General features: G+C 42.3%; 1 protein-coding gene across 1 annotated transcript in view; it reads left to right on the top strand.

Moving 5' to 3' along the window:
- RRM2B (ribonucleotide reductase regulatory TP53 inducible subunit M2B) overlaps positions 1–4,831 on the top strand; it is a 33,588-nt gene extending 28,757 nt beyond the window's left edge. Inside the window, exon 9 of the mRNA XM_018058322.1 lies at positions 1,139–4,831. Within this exon, the coding sequence (XP_017913811.1) occupies positions 1,139–1,291 (153 nt within the window). The 3' untranslated portion in view covers positions 1,292–4,831. The remainder of the gene's footprint in view (positions 1–1,138) is intronic.

Below are 15,012 nucleotides of genomic sequence, written 5' to 3'. Positions count from 1 at the left end.
GCATTGCAGGCAGATTTCTTTACCATATGAGCCTTCAGGGAAGTGTCAGCAGCCATCCTAGTGTGAAGTGGTATGAAATGGTATCTTATTGTGGCCTTGATTTGCATCTCCCTAACGGATAATGATTTTGAGCATCTTTTCATATACTTATTGACCTTCGGTAGGTATTCTTTAGAGAAGTATTTATCCATTCAGATCCTTTGTCCATTCTAATTGGGTTATTTGAATATGTTCTTTTCTCTGGTATTCATAATTACTGCCTGAATATTCCAAATTTAAAGAATTCTCTTTTATTGTTCCTCGCGAATCATCAATATGTCTCAGTTCCATCAAGCTGTATCTCCAAGCCTGCTTCTTGAATTCAGAAGCAGTGAAAAAGCTTCTTGTCAATTTGTGTTCCATTTTCTGTTTGGGGTTACAATAGACAGCATTTAGTCTGTCTTCCCTGATCGTGGTTCCTTAACAGCAATCTGAAGATTACACGTCTCCTGCCAACTGAGAAACATTTAGGTCCACAGAACATTGTTAATAACGTAATATTCTGTAGTATCACGTAGATGTGACAGCCTAGTGGTGGTTCGGTTGCTAAGTCGTGTCCAGCTCTTTGGACCCCATGGACTGCCACATGCCAGGTTTCCTTGTCCCTCATTATCTCTTGAAGTTTGCTTAAACTCATGTCCATTGATTCAGTCATGCCATTCAACCACCTCATTCTCTGTCGCCCCCTTCTCCTCTCACCCTCAATCTTTTCCAGCTTCAGGGTCTTTTCTAATGAGTTGGCTCTTCACATAGTAATAATACCTGTGGAAAATGCCTATAATATCTTTGGTGTTTTAGAGTTCTCAAGCTGTGAAAACATTTTAGTTTGGTATTAAATCTTCTATTTCGTGAAATAATCTTTTTTTTTCTTTCAATTTCTGAGAACACCAGAGTTGCTAGTATCGTTCCTTTAAGAGGCTAGTAGGCGATCTTAGTCATCCTAAAATGTATCCGTCTTGGGCTGCCTCCAGGACCCTAGGGAATATGTGATCTCCAGGTGATGATACATGGTGTTGGGAGACCCAAGTTATCTGTTGCTCTTCTTATGTGATGCAATTTGCTTCTTCAGAATGTCTAACAATATTTCTTTTCTTTTCAGGTTTTTCAAGCAGAAAATCCCTTTGATTTTATGGAAAACATTTCCTTAGAGGGGAAAACAAATTTCTTTGAGAAACGAGTTTCAGAGTATCAGCGTTTTGCAGTTATGGCAGAAACTACAGATAATGTCTTCACCTTAGATGCAGATTTTTAAAACCCTCCCCATATCGAAACTAATCATTGGTAAATAGCAGCCTATTTTTCTCTTCTTAAAAATGAAACACAAACCCAAAATATCTCCTTTAGGGCTTAGGAATTTGCTCAAAAGGAAATCTGAAACCAAATATCAATCAAGTTGGATTTATAGAAATATCCTTTAATTTTACTGTTTATCAGAGTATGACCTCCAAATGATTTTATTTCATCCCTAAAATATAAGATGGCATTCTGTGTTAAGACCATGGGGTGAGGGGTCAGATAGAATTTGAGATTCTGTCCTACTTTGTGTGACCCTTGGAAAGTCAGTTAATCTGTCTGAACCTCAGATGAATGTAAACCCTAAAGTGAATGTGATAGCAGGTCCTAAATTCATAGTGTGTATGAGGATTGAGACACGACATGGGTTCTCAGCCAATACTGCTGTTGCAGCCTCCTTCTCTCTTTCTCCCCCTTCTCCCTCTCCTGTTATTATTATTATTAATAGTGTTAATTGCAGTGATGTGATAAAATTCTCCGTCTCCTCAAAGTAACTGTGATTCTAGGTCCTAAGATCTAGAATTAGATCTTTGTGTTTTTAATGTTTTAGAAGAATGTAAATATTTCCTCAAAAAGATTGTACTTGTCATTAACATGAGAATAACTTCTTTGACTTTCTCAGCGTTATAGTTAAGGACATTTGGTTCTTAGCTGCTTTGGGCAGAATATTCAAGAGTGGAATCCTTGAAGTTTTCATGATAGTTGACCCTGTAAGCAAAATGATTCTGCTCCGTTAGAAATTAAAAGGATCATTTTAGCCAGATGTAGCCCTGAAATGTTTAAAACCAGGGTGAATTAGCTAGAATGGTATTTCCCAAAGAGTATTATAAGAGCTGTTAGCCTGTCTAGGTCTTTTGTGGGGAGAACAAAAAAGATTCTGTGGTCAAATGAGTTTGGGAAATGTTGTATGCTCCATTCCTCTTTGGAATGTGAAGTTGGTACATCAAACACTGAGAAATTCTGCAGTACATCAACGTATACCACACTGCATATTCCAGACATACTTAACAAAGATCTGTTTTTCACCTGTTAACATCTCACCTAACATCTCACCTAATGTTCCTCAGAACATAGTTTGGAAAAAGCTACCCCAGAACTATTTTCTACATGGAAGAAGGGCTTGTGGTCCAAGCAAGGGAGGGCCTGGTGGGGATTATTGAGCCATTTCCACTTTGTGCCAAGCTGAGAAGTGTCCCTGTAATTGACCGCAGCTATATTTCTTATACTCCTAAAACTCTCTTATGCTGTTATTGAGATTCAATTCTTTTCTGGAACTATGCATGTCACAGGATAGCAGATGGTGAGGGAGACTGAGGCAAGGCCAGCCCACAAGGTCTCTGAGAAGTCTGCTCCCTGTATGGGAGGGAAGTGTCAAGAGGTAGCCTGAGCCTAAGCAAGCAGTGGGTTTCCCCACCCACAGCAAACTGTTGTGTACAATTCTGGTTAATAAGGATTAGAGATTTTCTCTTTGCATAACTTTTTGCTCCATTCAGTCCACAACTACCTAATGCATTACGACGGGGAGTTTTCAAGTGGATGCAAAAGGAACAGGCCATGACTTTATCTGTTAGAGAGAATATCAGAAATGAGCTATTTTGGCCTATCATAATACCATATACTTATTCAAGGATTCAGAGTTTGCTGAGTGTTTTTATATCACCTCATCTGATCTCAAAACAGCCTTATGAGTTTGATAGAGCAGGCAAGATTGAAATTTTATAGATAGAGGGGGTGAGGCTCAGTCAGGTTCAATGGCTTGGCCAAGATCTGCTTGTAGTCACTGTCACTACAATATATTGCTTTTTTCTTAGAAGATACCATGTTTCTAATATTTAGTCCTTGCTATCCATCTTGACTTGATTTTGCCTATTTTCCCATTAAAGTATCATATAGTTCAATTAAGATATCACATACATTAATTATAGTATCATAAACATAACTAAATTCAGGTAATATGTTCAAAGATATTCATCTACTGCTAATACAAAAACTTACATTTCAAGTTGATAATATATCGGTAGTGACATAAGAATAAATGAAAAAAGTTTTATATTGCATATTCCCTTTGTTTTGAATCCACCTCTTTCTCATAGGTAATGACAGGTGCCTTAATATGAAGCTTGTTTATCGTAGCAATCTACCTAACTGTAGTGAGATGAAGTTTTAATACTGAAATACTGGATTTTTTAATACACTGGTTTATTATATTCAGTACTCTATCCCCTTTTCCGAGCTTCCAGGTTTCATATTTATTTATTATGTTCAGTATTTTGGTTCTTAGTTCTTAGGGAGTCAAGAACTTGTAGAATCTCTTTTTAATATTATCTCACAAGCAAAGAAAATAATTCAGAACATGTTTATAACTTTTTTGTTTTAACAGCACATGTATTTAAATCATTGCTATAGTAGTTAAAATTAAGTTTATTATTTAAGAATGTAAAAACTAGTCATTCAATGACAAATTGCATTTATTAAAAATGTTTCACTGTAGCATGTAGAATCATGACTTGAAAGGACTCAGGAAGACTGTTTGCTCCAGTGCTTTCAGACAGGGCTGTTTTGCTGTTTCAGTTACATATGAAAATAAAATAAACAACTATTCTTATAATTTGAGCTTACCTCAGTCATGTTTTTATATATGAAATGTTTCCTTTCACTCATTTTGAAACATTCAGATGTTTCAGCTTCTTTTGCCATTTTGATTTTCATTTGTTCATGGAAAACATACCATCTTGTATAGCTAAAAAATAAATTCTTTAATATTCAGAATTTTGCATTTTACATTTAAATATGTTAACATCATGTCATAGAATTCCTAAATTACAGTTATTCAGATTAAGCTAAGGGCCACATGTCAATAATTTTCTGTGATTAAGAAAGCTGATGGGCTGCAGGAATGCCAGTTTAATCCTGTAACCAGCTGTTATGTTTTTGAACTAAGATGAGTAAATGGGTAGGCAACTCAGGAACTCTTCATAATCTACATTAGTGGCACAGATTGGAAATCTGGATATCTTTATTTTTCCCTTCCTTTAAATGGTCTGCTCCTTTTTTAGACAGCTACAGGTTCAAAGGAAAATCTAATAGTCCCAAGGCATTAGGATGAAAGAATTTAAGCCTTCAAATTTGGGGCTTAATTCTATTAAAGAAAATACAGGTGAAAATGAAAGACTGAAGAATTTTTTTTTACACAGGTAAAAATATAACAGTTCAGCCTTTTTCTAAGTTTACAAGAATCTTAACTTATATATTTGACTCTGTTTTACAACTGTGTTTTGATTTTTCCAAATGTCTGGTCATTTAGCAAAGCAAATATCTACTATGTACATAGAAAGCTTTATTGAATGTGGTATATGCAAACATTTTTAATGTATTTTACATTATGGTGAAACAAGCCAACCCTGCATATATACAATTTGATTTTTTCCAAAGAAATGAGTTGTTCTGTTCGTTTTTTTTGCCTTAGTATGTTGAAATAAACTGCATCATGTCTCTGTCATTTGATGTATGGCCTTTTGAGTAAGAATGTTTCTTTATAAATGCAGGGGCTATCCTAGTGAAGGACTGTATATATTTTCTATTTGTGTATGCAGATAAACACATGTTGGTATTACTTCATTCCTCCTACCACTCTTTGACCCAAGTGGCACCCCCTTCAGCTGTCTCTCATCTACTTTCTCTTAATCCATGAGCCTTTCTTCCTGTCTCTGTATCCAGCTGAGTTCTACAATATATCATATTACTAGTAGTAACATTCTTATCAATACCCTGAACTCTGTTCTTTATCTGTGTTTTCTACCCTACGTAGACAATTCGAAGCAATTCTCCATTCTGTTATGAAACAACAATCGAGTTTTTCCCTGTTTGTACCCCCGCAGCCAAATACTGCTAGAGAAAAAGAGATATAAGACAAATTGGATCCCCTTTACATTCATGATTACCTACTGTCTTAGTCCATCTGGGCCACTATACAAAAACTGCTGTGGAGTGGGTGGCTTAAGCAAGACATTTATTTTTCACAGTTCTCAAGGTTAGGAAGTCAGAGATCAAGATGCTGCTGCTGCTGCTGCTAAATTGCATCAGTCATGTCTGACTCTGTGCGACCCCATAGACGGCAGCCCACCAGGCTCCGCCGTCCCTGGGATTCTCCAGGCAAGAATACTGGAGTGGGTTGCCATTTCCTTCTCCAATGCATGAAAGTGAAAAGTGAAAATGAAGTCACTGAGTTGTGTCTAACTCTCAGTGACCCCATGGACTGCAGCCTACCAGGCTCCTCCATCCATGGGATTTTCCAGGCAAGAGTACTGGAGTGGGGTGCCATTGCCTTCTCTGATCAAGATGCTAACAAATGCAATGTCTGGTGAACCTTGTTTCTTGGTTTATAGAAAGCTGCCTACCGGCTGTGCCCTCACATGAAGGGGGGATTCTCTGAAGGCTCTTTTACAAGGGCGCTAATCTCATTCATGGGCTTCCCTCGTGCGGTTCATTAAAGAATCTGCCTGCTAATGCAGGAGACGTGAGTTCAATCCCTGGGTCGGGAAGGTCCCCTGGAGAAGGAAATGGCAACCCACTCCAGTATTCTTGCCTGGGAAATCTCATGAACAGAGGAGCCTGGTGTGTTACAGTCCATGGGGTCACAAAAGAGTCAGACATGACTTAGCAACTAAACAGCAATCTCATTCATAAGGGCTCTGCCTTTATGATCCACTCAGTTCCCAAAGACCTCACCCCCGAATACCACCATACTGGCAATTAGGTTTCATTTAAAAAATTTTTTTTGTTGTTTGGGGACTAGGTTTCAATATGAATTTTGGTGGGACCCAAACATACAGTTTTAGCACCTACGTCAGCACTGTCTGACAATCAGTACAATTTCCCGGTAAACTTGTTCTCCATTCTCCACAGCTGCTTTTTCACAGTTTCCACACTCTGCTCCTACCCTTGCTCCCCAAAGAGGTACCGCTCTCATGTATTTTTTCTTTTGGGGCTATGGGCACTTAAGAGAGATTCTCGGCAGAAAAAATTGACAATCTAGAACCTAAGAAGTTGGCAGTAGAGTCCAGGATACAAATTTCTATGCATGATTTCTGCTTGATTACAAGCTGAGAGGGATTGAGGAGAATATCTCTTCTGCTCTCCCTTCCGGGAATAACAGCCACTTAATCCTCGGAGGTCTTGCTTCTGTTCCCACCACGTGATTCTCACAGCGCTGCCAAAGCTCCTTCGTCTGCACAAAGCACACTGCATCTGTCTGGGCACAGCATTATGAATGTGATCCACGTGGGGCCAGGTCCTTACCTAAGGTGTTTTCCAACTGAAACTAAAAGGGAAAAGTTCACTTTTATTCTAATAACAAAGCTAGAGAAAAGGTCCTACCTCTAATGCCAAAGTCCAACCCTATCCCAATTCTTCGCAACTTTTCATTGTGCAGGTAATAAATGCCTGTATTTTGCCTGAGATAGTTCAAGGTAAGTTTCTTGCATGTGCTTAGTCTCTCAGTCATTTTGTGCTACTCTTTGTGACCCTTTGGACTGTAGCCCCCCAGGCTCCACAGTCCATGGGATTCTCCAGGCAAGAACACTGGAGTATGTTACCATTTCGTCCTCCACGGGATCTTCCGGACCCAGGAATCGAACCCGTCTCCTGCATCACAGGCAGATTCTTCCTCACTAGTGCCACCTAGGAAGCCCAGGCTTCTTGATTTGCAACCAAAAGGACCATAGTTAAAGCAGAAAATGGTTCTGGAAACAAAACCAAGTGACAGGAAAGAACCTGGGTGTTTATGTGTGTTTCAATCCAGGAGCTGACAGTCTGGAATTTGCACCTTGGGTGGTCCCCAAGAGCCAGGTGTTCCAGTCTTCAGTGAAAGGAAAGTACTGTCTGGAGGACAAGGTGACGAGGAGCAAGGAGCTGAGCTGAGTTGTGAGTCTCAGAAGAGCACGGTTGTTTCAAAAGAATGTGGTGTCTGTGGCCTGTATGATCAGTCGGTAATAAAAAACAAAAAAAAAAGGAAAAAACAACTGTCCTTGCTTTACATGACCTTTTTAGGTGACTTGTGCATCTGGGCTTTCTGTCCCATATGCCACCTCTCACAACCATAGCTGCTCTCTGTTCATTTCTCCAGGTTGGTATGTTCACACATCAGGAAAAAAGCATCTCCAGTGTGTGTGAGTATGCTCTCGACAGTGCCTCACCAGTAACAACGGTGTCCAGGTTCTAAGAGGAAAAATGTGTGCTTCACTGTATTTTGAACACTTAATTCTTAATAAAATATTCTTTATACATACCTTAGCATTTATAGGAAGAGGCAATGGCACCCTACTCCAGTACTCTTGCCTGGAAAATCCCATGGATGGAGGAGCCTGGAAGGCTGCAGTCCATGGGGTCACTGAGGGTCGGACACAACTGAGCGACTTCACTTTCACTTTTCACTCTCATGCATTGGAGAAGGAAATGGCAACCCACTCCAGTGTTCTTGCCTGGAGAATCCCAGGGACTGGGGAGCCTGGTAGGCTGCAGTCTATGGGGTCGCACAGAGTCGGACACGACTGAAGTGATTTTTGCAATCATATTATTGCAATCATTTCATTGGTTCCCTGATTTTATGCGGAATTACTGTATCATAGTAATGTTGGTTTAGCCTAAAAGTTCTTTGGGGTTTTCGAAAAACCTGAAGGAAATTTTCAGCCAAACCGGTAGTTTTTAAGTGACCTGAGGCTCAGACAAGTTAAGTTACTTGCCCAAGGCCACACAACTAGTAAAAGTTAGAGGCAGGACTCCAACCCAGCTGTCGTGGCTTTAAATCCCATTTTTTCACTGAATGCACCCAAATTACTGCTGGAAGCCCTTGGCTTCCTGTGGGTGGTCCCCCTCTGGAAGATTCAGGAAACGTTTTTGCCTGGGGTCGCATCTCCTGACTTCCTCATGGTGGAGCCCTTGAGCCACTGGTTTCTCAGCTCAGGTGCTGCTGCTTTACCCAGGAGCTGAGGAGTTAGATTTTAAAGGACGCTTCTGTTTCCAGTTTAGCTTCGGCTGCTTGGCCGGAGCATGGCGCCCAGAAACATACAAGAAACTCACGCTCAGCCCTGGCCCTTTAGAAGGGCAAACTCCCAGCAGGAGCGCACAAGGGATTTCAGTGCTGGCTGACTATATAGAGACGAATGTCGAGGGGGCTGTGCAAATTTTGGTAGCCACTGAAAGACGAGAAACCTCATTCTATAAACGGATGCCATGCAGTTATAACACAACTGACAAACTACACACCTCTTGTGAGATATCAGGAGCCCCAGAACTAGTCACAGAGTCACCTGTGACTGTTTGCCTCTCCGTCAGTTTGGGAGAAGAGGGTGGTGGAGAGGGGAGGGTTGGGAATGGCAGAAAGGGGGTACTGACCCTCTAGCCCCTTCTGAGAGGATCTGGGGATGGAGGCAATATACTAGCTCTTGTCTGTTGTGCCTGAAAAGGTCACGTGTGTTCCTTTGGCCCTGGATACCCAAAACTCTCCTCCACTTTGGTCTGAGGAGGGTGATACCTACATTTGGGGCAGGATGGGGGTATTTTCACAATTCAGGTTATGGGAAGCAGATTTCCTGAGAGTTAGGGGCCATTGAATGATGCTTTATCCTATGAAGCCTAATTGTTTTTCCTTAACAAATTTTAGTTTTGAGGCTCTAGGTTTATTACTGGGGAGTGAATCTGTGTCCAGTATTGTGTTATTACTCCCCGTAAAGAGCAGGGCCCCACTGACAACCCTCTACACCTGCCGCACAGCTACAAGCTTATTAACACACAGGGTGCTGGGCCTGCCAGTGCTTGCTTCTCTCGTGTGCAAGAGCTCAAGAATCTGCATTTGGAAATTCCACTCCTGGTGGAATTTGGTGGAGTATCTGCTGGTCTTGGAGAGCTCCTGGAGACTGCAGCTCTCCCTGAGGACATAGACACTGACGGACACCATTGTGCAATCCTCTCTCTGGCCTAAATCTGTCTTGACCCAGTTCACTCGTTTGCAGCCTGCAGAAAGCACCTCAAAATGTGGGACACTGTGCTATTGTGAGGTGTGAGAGAGCACAGGCTTTAGAGTTAAACTACTCGACTCAAATCCTGATGCTTGACCATTTACTGGCTGGACTTTGGCAAGTCGCTATCTGTAAAAGTGGGAAGAAAAATGGTGTGGACTTCTTGTGTTGCTGCCTAAGTATGCAGAACACCCAAGACAGCACCCAGCACGTAGTAATCACTCGACAAGCGATGCTATTATCTCAAAGCTTCTGTCTAGCACTAAAATTCTGGCCCTATGCTTGGAACATTCTCATTAGCTTAGAGAGACCTTAAAGTCAATAGTTCCTGCAAGGCTATGTCACCTTTAATAATTTCATCACTGGCTAGGTTTCATTTCCATTGTACAGACTGTTCTTTTTTAGTATAAATTTCTAAATGATCTTAGTATCTAGCATTTTAGTTGGCTAGGAAATATATTTGTGTGTTTCCTTAGCAAATAAGATAGCTTTACTCTGCCTACAACATCAGGAGCAAGTGAAACTTAGTTCACTTTAATCACCTATATGGGTTTAGGAACCCTTACTGATGCTTTTGAGCTGTGGTGTTGGAGGAGACTCTTGAGAGTCCCTTGGACTGCAAGGAGATCCAACCAGTCCATTCTAAAGGAGATCAGCCCTGGGTGTTCTTTGGAAGAAATGATGCTAAAGCTGAAGCTCCAGTACTTTGGCCACCTCATGCAAAGAGTTGACTCATTGGAAAATACTCTGATGCTGGGAGGGACTGGGGGCAGGAGGAGAAGGGGACGACAGAGGATGAGATGGCTGGATGGCATCACTGACTCGATGGACGTGAGTCTGAGTGAACTCTGGGAGTTGGTGATGGACAGGGAGGCCTGGCGTGCTGCGATCCGTGGGGTCGCAAAGAGTTGGACATGACTGAGCGACTGAACTGAACTGAACTGCTGTTTTTACTAACATTCCTTTTTAAGGCTAATGAACAAATCACAAGCCTTCATAATGAATAATTCCCATTTCATTTTACAAGCAGCAGAGTCAAGTGATATATCATGGCTCTAAGAAGAGACTTCAGTCCCACGAGATTATTCCCCTGCTGTTCCCTCAACTGGATTGAGAGGTTCAGGGTCCAGATTTGCTGTCCCTTGGCCTGTGAAGCCGCTCATTGCACCAGCTGGGAGTCAGACTGGCTTTCATTTGTAGTAGGGATCTCAGTTTGAGCCTAGGCCCTGTCAATGGGGGGAATGACTGGTATTTTGAAAGAACCTGTGTGGTGGCTCAACTGAAGTTTCCTTGTATGGGTTCTCCTGGGAGGGAATCAACCCTGGGGCAAGGAGGAGACAGGTCTGCTGGGTTTGACTCAAGTGCTGAGACAAGGCAGAGATTCTGAATGTATCAGGGAGGGCATGAATCAAACCCTCCCAGGAAGGACAAGGATTAAGGTAGAGCTAGAAAGAGTGGCTTCATCTTGTCCATGTTAAGATGCAAACCACACCGAGGAGAACACAAAAAGGAGAGGTCCAGGGCCCCTTCCAGGCCAACTTGTAGCCAACTTTGGTGCCTGGCAGAGCAGTAAAAAGTGGATGTACCAGGTTGTTCCTCCTTCTTGCTCTTGTAGATACACACACATACCACACTCTAATACATAGGTACATCCTTATACAACTTTTTACATATTTATGATTTTCCCCTGGGACAAATTGGGTCAAAGAAATGCAGGACTCTGAAGCTGTCCTGCTTTTAAAAAACTGTATAGAAGTGAAATATACACATATACATAGGTCTGTCTTTTTTTTCCTTAAATAATAGAGATATACAAAACTTCCTTTTGTTAAAAACTAAAACTGTAGACATATTCTAAAACCTTTTCTTTGGCCTTACAAGGGGAATTTTTATTTAACCACACTTCTACTTATTCTTATGGCAGATAGTCTTAGCTGTCTACTCCAAAGCCATCCCCAACCCTTGCCTATTTTCAATGACAGAAATTGAAAAGCCATGTACTTCCTTTCCCAGATTCCCTTGTAGCTAGGCATGGCTAACTGGCCGAGTTTGGCTAATAAAACATGAAGGAAACCTTCTGGGGTTTTATAGAGAACGTTTTCCTCTCCACTGAGAGTGAGTCTTATGAAAAGAAAAGCTCTGCCAAAAATACTTCTTTGTGCCCTACCTTCAAAGAAGCGCATCCTTGGATCAGCGGCAGCCATCTTGTGACCACAAGGCAACAAGCACGTGGAAAAACAGCAAGGGTGAGATTTTGGTGATGGAAGAGGTAAAAGGCAAAAGACGCCTGAGTTTTGAAGGTGCTGTTACGTGTCTAGGCCATGTCCTACCTCCTATGTTCTGTTCTATGAGTATCAAGATGACCTGGGCTATTCTTAATCACGGCTTCTATCATGCACTTATTCACTTGGTCGTGTCTGACTCTTTACGACCCCATGGAGTGTAGCCTGCCATGTTCCTCTGTCCATGGGGATTCTCCAGGCAGGAATACTGGAGTGGGTTGCCATGCCCTCCACCAGGGGATCTTCCCAACCCAGGGATCGAATCCAGGTGTCCTGCATTGCAGGCGGATTCTTTACCATCTGAGCCACCAGAAAAGCCCATGGCTTCTATTACTTATAACAACTGTATCTTAACTGAAAAAGCTTTGCTTTTTTAAACACTTCAGAATGAGATCATTATTCCTCTTCTCTCATCCTGCATTTCTTACCCATAGTGTGGTCTCAATACTCCCACTGCGATTACATTCTTTACAAAACATTTAAAAAGGTGAAGACACCCAGGTCCCTTTCTCAGCAATTCTGGCATCCTTCACTAATGTTCATTCCAGTTCTGGTTCCACCCAGCTTTTCCACCTTTTGGCAGAGGACAGAAGGCAGCTCTGAGCAGTCAGCTATCTTCCTTGTGGCTTCACCCAGCCACCCTGCCAACTCCGCATTTCCCCATGGCAGCAAGGCCAGAAGGGGTGTGCAAGGCACTCTTGGGTCCTGCTGCTGGGCTACCCTGCATGCTTCTCATTCTGGGGGCTGAAGCCCAGCGCCTTTCCTTCCTGAGGAGGAGGTCACGGTGGATGGGATCTCTGTGCCACTGCCTCTAACTGAGACCTGTTAGAAACACTTAATGTGCAAACCAGAACCTTTGTTCTGGAAATAGTACATAAGGTGCTTGTGCCTGGAATACAAAGAATTCAAGGATTCTTTCAAAGACAGCCGGAATCATTTTCCCTTCCGCAGGTATGTTTGGACTGAGTGAAATGTTTGACTGTATTACCCCTGAATGGCTGGTTTCCTGTTGTGATTTAACTAATATTCAAGTTTCCTGTGACAGGAATAAATTACAGGGCTTAGACCTTTCCCAAACGGCCTAGCAGGAGGCTGTGGGAGTATGTGCTGTGTTGAGTGGGAAGGGGCAGGCTGGTAAGGAATGCCCCCTTCCTGGTTTGGGGCTGGATACCCAAGGAGAGAGTGGAAGGCCAGGCAGAGGCTCGGGTGGAGATATCGCGGGTGCACTTGGCAGAGATCAAGGTTCCCAGCATGTGGTGCAGTGAAAATTACTGGGTTGGGAATCACAAAGAAAAGTGGAAAGATGAAACACTTCAGTCAGACAGATGAGAACGATCTTGGATCCACCATTGATTAGCCATGTAACCTTGGATGAGTGGTTTAAACTCCTCCACAGCTCAGTTTTCCTATCTGTAAAGTGGGGATGCCTTAAAAAAATCTTTTGGTTGCATCACACAGCATGTGGGCTCTTAGTTTCCTCGACCAGGGATTAAACCAGTGCCCACTGTATTGGAAACATGGAGCCTTAACCTCTGGACCACCAGGGAAATCCTGGGGGTGCCTTTTGATTTGAGGTTTATAAGACTATGAGGTGAACAGTTCACTGAAGTAAAATAAGGAACCTGGATCTGATCTGGGTGTAGAAAGGGAAGAGGGCTGAGGTGGGAGAGGAGTCAGGTCTCAGTTTGGGCCTTAGCAGGTGGTGGTGGGTTTTAACTGTTAAATAGTTTAAAGTGGTGGCTGACTCCTGTGTGGTTAGGCTAGGCCTTCTTTAAAGCTGTGTTACTCTCAAGATAACCTCATGCCACCCACGGGTTTACTTTCTGGAAAAGGAAACTAAGGTTCAGAAGAGTTAAGAACCTTGCTCAAGGTTTCACAGCTGTTGCAAGTTAGAGCAGTAATAACTGGAACTAGACCTAGGCAATTAGTTTTAACTTTAAATCTTGCTTGATAACTTGACTTTTAAAGCTCTCAGCCTCAAGCCCACAAAGGGTAAAATGAACAAATTTCGGGCAATCCCCACCCTTCATGCCCTCCCACCATTCCTTCCACCCTCTGAACTTTCTCAGCTATGAATTTTCCTACCACTAACCTCATACTCAGTAGAAATCTTCCCAAACTCAGGAACAATATAAGGGTGTCCGCTTTTACCGCTGCTATTCATCATAATTCTGGAAGTTCCAGCCAGAGTAATTAGGCAAGAAAATGAAATAAAATGTATCCAAATTGGAGATAAAGAGGTAAAACTGTCTCTTTCACAGTTGACAATTTTACATATAGATATGAATGTTTAAACTTGTTCACAATAAAGTGCAAAAGACTGATGATGTCTGAGTATTTTCTCACAGAAGTATTTACTGTCAAATCAGTGCAATAAATTCTGCATATGAAATTTATTGCATCAATCAGCTGGTATAAACTTTTTTTAAATTAACTTTTCCATGGCCACTGAAATCACAGTATCCACAGAGTAAACTGCCCTGCCCACATTGTCACATATTGCCTCTTCTCAGGCCCTTTTCTCCTCTTTCTTTCTCCTACCGTCCTGCTCTTTTCATCTGTTTGAGGGAAGGATGGACTGAATCAGTGGTTCTTTTATAATTATTAATTTTTATTGAAGTATAGTTGCTTTACAAAATAAATTTACCTTTTCTTTTTTGCCTCAGACCCTGCAGCACATGGGATCTTAGTTCTCTAACCAGGGGTCAAACCTGCAGCCCCAACCTCGGGAGCACAGAGTCTTAACCACTGGACCACCAGGAAAGTCCCCCCATCAGTGGTTCTTAAAGTATGGTAGCTGGATGAGCAGCATCAGCATCACTTGGAAACTTGTGAGGCACAAATTCTCTAGCCCGGCCTGGCTTACTGAGTCAGAAAACCTGGGCCGGGGCTCATGGATCTGAGATTTACCAAGCTCTCCAGGTGCTCTGATGCACATCCAAGTTTGAGAATTACCAGACTATGGAATAGAGGTAAATCAATGATTTATGCCTGTCAGAGAATGTTGGAATATTAGCTAAATAATGGCAGGAAGTAAGTTAGCTGTGATGTAGCCAGACATGCTTCACATAGCACGCCCTGCACATTAGCTTAACTTAGCTTGGCATCTTGGCAAGGGTTGCCCATTGGGCTGTTGCCTGGCCCCTGCCCCGCCATCTAGGGCTTCTGGGCCTCTTCCTGGCCCTTCCTGCACTCTGGCTCCTCCTAAGCTGAGGCAGACACCAGCCCCTCAGTTTGGTAACACTGTTTTCTAGATAGCCTCCTCCTGCCTATCACCCTGAATTTTGGTTCTGCACCTCTGAAATCCTGGAGGCCTAGCACCTTGAACATTTAGTTCTCTTACAAGCTCATGGAAATGATTACACAGACATTCCCATCACCAG

Source organism: Capra hircus, chromosome 14, assembly GCF_001704415.2.
Source record: "Capra hircus breed San Clemente chromosome 14, ASM170441v1, whole genome shotgun sequence".
NCBI classification, from domain to species: Eukaryota; Metazoa; Chordata; class Mammalia; order Artiodactyla; family Bovidae; genus Capra; species Capra hircus.
The sequence above is the reverse complement of the archived record's forward strand: the minus strand, read 5'-3'. Positions and strand labels throughout refer to the sequence as shown.